At 38.8% G+C, this 4843-nt stretch overlaps 1 protein-coding gene across 1 annotated transcript; it reads right to left on the bottom strand.

The window, feature by feature from the left end:
* Nucleotides 1–1159: 1159 nt before the first annotated feature.
* On the bottom strand, nucleotides 1160–3518 carry LOC138036061 (uncharacterized). Its single transcript, XM_068882430.1, has 2 exons — nucleotides 3284–3518; nucleotides 1160–3106 (listed from the first exon to the last, which is right to left on the bottom strand). The coding sequence occupies exons 1-2, from the start codon at nucleotides 3362–3364 to the stop codon at nucleotides 2828–2830; spliced, it is 360 nt and encodes a 119-aa protein (XP_068738531.1). The 5' UTR covers nucleotides 3365–3518; the 3' UTR covers nucleotides 1160–2827.
* Nucleotides 3519–4843: the final 1325 nt, after the last annotated feature.

The following is a 4843-nucleotide window of genomic DNA, read 5'->3' as shown; positions in this document are numbered from 1 at the left end:
CTTTGATTCCATCTTCTCGGTCGCACGTGCATGTGAAGGGTCTAATAGGAGGGAGGTTGAGAACCTCGTTCTCGCCCACTGGCAGGACTTAATTCAAGACTATGAAGAACAGTCAGCTACAGTAAGCCTGTCGGATATCCTGTTTTTTTGTGTCAGGGTGCAAACATTTACCGCCCCAGGGACTTTCTTGTGAGATATCGTTTCTTCATGAGCCAGAAGAAAATGCTGGAATGCTTTCTAGATTTCCTAAGGCAAGTACGTGCGCTAGTACCCTTTATCTCCCTGTAGTTCATAAGACATATGAAGACTTTAACGGAGCTATGAGCTATGCTGTTCAAAATAGCCGAGGGTTTGGAATGGCATAAGGTTTCAGAAAGACGATACGTGCCTCACATTTCAAGATACTACCCACATATTTTAGAAATGGAAAGGGTCTTCACAACATAAAGTATGAAAGTAATTCTAATTAAACACTGTATATCTGTTGAATAGAGTTGCTGGTTACAGCCACTTTGTTCTATATGTTTATGTTCATGTTTAGTCAGCACCATAGAGTTCTTGGCCTAGGAAATCAAGGACTATAACTAGAGGGACAAATGGAGCTCTCAGTAGACAGTCCTGACAAATTGGTTGCTCAGTTTGTTACGTTATTTTGAGGTGTCTCAATAATTGTTTAGCCCAGCTGATAATGGAAGCAAGTTACCGGTATTGTTGTTTCCTCGAGCCTAAATGGGTCTTATTGTTTATGCTTTTCATATAACCTTCATTGATATGTGTGTATGTAGGTTGTCTTTGAAGAAATTGTAAATGTGTTTACAGAATTGTCTTATGAATTCTTTTGTGACGTTGCAATTAATGAAAAGTTTTAAAGTCCAGCAAGATTTGGTCTTACAAGAAATGGCTTTTTACGTCTATCATTTTAGAGCAAGTTGCAGTGTGTTGCTTTCAAATTTTTACTTGCAAGCCAATCTAGTTAACATTTTGGGTGTTTCGTTAGTTGAAAGGCTAATAAAACATTTTAAAAGCTTGAGGTTTATGTCAAGTGCATCTCTCTGATCTTGTCTTGTGGCACGGTAAGTTCCCTCTCCTCTCCTCAGTCAGCCGGAAGTGGGCTCAGCCTTAAACCCAAATCTTTATCCCTGTAACCAAAATGGAGAGTTCAGTCAAAGCAAGAGAGGATGAAATGAGAGCACGGATTTCCATGCCTCCAATCGTAGCTTAAAAAATCTATTTTTAAGTTTTGCAAAGCTATTCAAGTTCTCATTTCCAATGCTGCATATTTAAAAGTTCATTACGTTATTACAACTGCCCAATCAGGTGCCTCTCTAAACGTATCTGCAGAGCTAAAATCAGATTTTAAAAAACTATGATTGGAAGAGGCCGATGTATCTTACCTCATCCTCCCTTGGTCAAAGGGAGTCAGCGCCTGAGACACCTGACATCACCAAATAAACAATGTCCATATATCAGAGGAAAGAATTAAAAAACCAAATTGGTTTCACCAGATCATACAGAACAAAGGAAAACAGGGTACCCTTCTTCTCTCCCCTTGCTCTCTCTTCTCACTTCCAAATGATCAGCACTTGGTGCCAATTATCCTAACTCCCCTCCCCACATAGGCAAAAATAGATGCATCAGTTCCCTGAATTAATTAACAACGATTAACAATCTGACTGGAAATAAAATTTTTAATTTCAATCACACTTAAATGAACTTGAACAATAGAAACAACAAGGCTAAGGCTAAAGGAGTAATGTCCATTAACAATTATAATTTGTAATGCTGAAAAGGATATCAACTGAAAGAAACATTTCTCACTTTGTACAAAATCAATGTACAAGACCACAATATATGTCACTTCTGGTAAGTATATGTATGGAGCACAATATTTCAGGTTACAGGTACTGAATTTCATTCTAAAACTGTAATGTCACCTAGTTTCATTGAGGCCTTTCCAGTTGTGATAATTGCTATATTTGTAATATAGAATTTCCTACAAACTCAATAACCTGCTTGTACAGGTCTATTCTCGAAGTACTCACAAGAGGATCTATCTCTTGACAAAGATTCTGGTAGACTTCATCATCTAGAGGGTTGCAAATAGGGGGTACTTGAACAACTGTAGGTCTCGTGGGAAGGTTCGCAGTCCCAGAATTTTGCTGTTGTGGTGTAACACTGTGTAAAGGAAGCAGGTGCTGATTACTGTTAAATAGCTGCAGTGGTGTCTGGTTATTCTCTGTAGAAATAGAATGGTGGTTGTGGGCATTGACAAACTCTTGTAGAAGTTGGTTTATTCTTGGAACATAGACATAATGTAAGCAAAATAAATCTGTGTCATTGGAAGGATCCAAGAGGCCTTGATGCTCTAATTCATAGAGCTCTGACTTAATTACATCAGCACAATGAATATTTAAGTTACGATTAAACCGCTCTACTCTCTGGTTGTGAACTGAACTTCCAGTGATGACGGCCATCTCCCCTGCTGGTGAATGATTAATCATCTCTTCCCAAACACGTACATTTTCTCCTCCTTTGTCAGTTCGTACTTTGAGTGGTCTTCCATACTGACTAATTGCACATTGGAACAAAGTTACAACGGTTTGGGATCTACTGTTGTTACTGCAGGCACAAAATACAATCAGTCTGCTGAACCCATCTATGGCAACATAACGATAAAGCGCCAACGAATAAGTTTATGATTACCATCAAGGTGCCACATGAAGTTTGGGCAAGGCACAGAATATACTCGACGGCGAATTCTTCTACATCTCCGATCATCAGCACCTTGGGGATCAACCCGATGAATAGACTCACGTACACGACTTCGTTAGACAATTACTCCTCTTGCTCTTAAATGGCCGGTTATCATCATTTCTCCACAGTTCGGATGATTAATCTTGATATCTCTTACTTCTCTGTCCAAACTATTATTGTCAAGGCTGGAAAAGTGATCTCTGTAGGATATACCCAGTTGCTGCATTCTACAGTACAGAGCCGACCGAGACACACCACATGCTTCAGCAGTCTGAGACACAGAATATCCCATATCAAAGTAGCCTTCAATAGTTTCTTTTGGTAGAGATATTCGGGGACGACCAACAGTTCTCTGAAGGAAAAACAATAAATCTCAGAAAAGCGCAGTCGGACAAAACATTGAGTTCGTGAATTTGCACGCCGTGCCGCAATCGACTGTTAGTATTTGGCAGCCATCAATCGCTGATAAGGCACTTTAACATTTGTTTCAGAAAACAAGACACCATCAACTACTTGCCTTGACACGTACCTGTTGCTGAGAATTAGAATTTCTAAGTGCGCTGCAAACTGCAGCAGAGATTCTTGCTACCATGTCATCGTTGGAAGGCATGTTGCATGGAGAGAAATCGAAGCATGCAATGCACTGTAGGAAATGAGCGGGAAAACGGGCCACGTGGTTACGTCCATACCAAGGTAAATAACCAATTAGGTAAATAACCAATTTTGTGCTAAATAACCAATTTGCAATTTGCAGTCACTGGAAAAAAAAATCAAGTTTTGGTTATCTCTAAAAAATAACCAAATAACCATTTTTTCGATTTTGGTTATTTAGCAAATAACCAATTTTCAGGTTTGGTTATTTAGCAAATAACCACACTCATTTCTTGGTTACTTGTTAAATAACCAATGTCTCCTTTTGGTTATTTAGAAATAACCAAACTGCAATGTGGTTATTTACATATAACCATACTTGTTTTGGTTATATACAAATAACCACTCTAAATGATAAAAATACATTTGGCGCCCCATAAGGGAAAAGAGCAACGGTACAATGATCAGATAAGCCAAAGGGAGAAAACGTGTCTGGATTATTGTAGAATCAGTCCAAGTTAGACAGAATAAGGTCTAAGGTTCGTTCTCCTCTTGTCGGAAATTTGACCATCTGAGTAAGATGGAACTGACTAGTCAATTGATTGAAATCGCCAGTGAGTAATATACCTGCATTTGGGATAGAGCATTCTATTCTTGAGAGGGTGTTTAATTGATAGTCAAGTAACAGGTCATCTTTTGAGGTAGGGCGATGTTACACGACTCCAATAATTATACAATTGTAGCCATGTGGTAGACAGTGACGGGTAAGTTTAACCCATAACACTTCCGCTCCTCCAGGTTCTGAGCTCGAATTCTCGCAGAACCAAGAATTTCATTGATTCATTGATATACAAACACACTCCTCCATGTTGACAATAGAGTCTGTGCCGATGCACCATGTTATATCCATTAATGTCAAGAACACTGTCGTCAATTGATTCTTTGAGCCAGGTTTCTGTTATACAAAACAAATCCAATCTGTTGTCTGATAGAAAAACGCATACTTCATCAATTTTGGGTGCTAAGCTCATAACCTTCACCAATGCCAAGGATGGAACGAATTGGGCATTATTTCTTCTGGTGTTTTTGTCAGAAATAGTTTGCGTGACATAACGTAAGTTATTCAAATTCACACCTTTAGTAGTTGACACCTTTTTCCTATCAGATCCGACAAGAACAGGAATATAAAATTTATTAGCTTTAGATCTTGAAAATAAGCCTCCTCTTCTCTGATGGGTTTTAAGCATTCTCTCGGCCTTCAGGAAATGGAATAGGTCTTCTGATATAGTATATTTAGAACTCAAGTTCAACAGTTGGTTCCTTGAATAAATACGTCTTTCGTTGGCATGAATATTTAAAATTGGTTTACCAACCGTAACGGGACAAAGAGTACAGCGATTTCCATTTACAAGTGGGCCAGGATTGCTTTGAATATCCATATGGATAGTAAGATCCATGTAGAAAAGCTTGTACGGCAAGGAAAGGATAACTGTTCCAT

This window comes from Montipora capricornis, unplaced genomic scaffold (genome assembly GCF_036669925.1).
Source record: "Montipora capricornis isolate CH-2021 unplaced genomic scaffold, ASM3666992v2 scaffold_455, whole genome shotgun sequence".
Taxonomy (NCBI): Eukaryota; Metazoa; Cnidaria; class Anthozoa; order Scleractinia; family Acroporidae; genus Montipora; species Montipora capricornis.
This window is presented reverse-complemented; position numbering and strand designations above follow the sequence as displayed.

Excerpts from the sequence above, each read along its gene's own strand:
- LOC138036061 (XM_068882430.1), bottom strand. The coding sequence starts at position 3,364 with ATGCCTTCCAACGATGACATGGTAGCAAGAATCTCTGCTGCAGTTTGC. Across the intron at positions 3,107-3,283 it reads ATTCTAATTCTCAGCAACAG|AGAACTGTTGGTCGTCCCCG; the intron begins GTACGTGTCAAG and ends TTTTTCCTTCAG.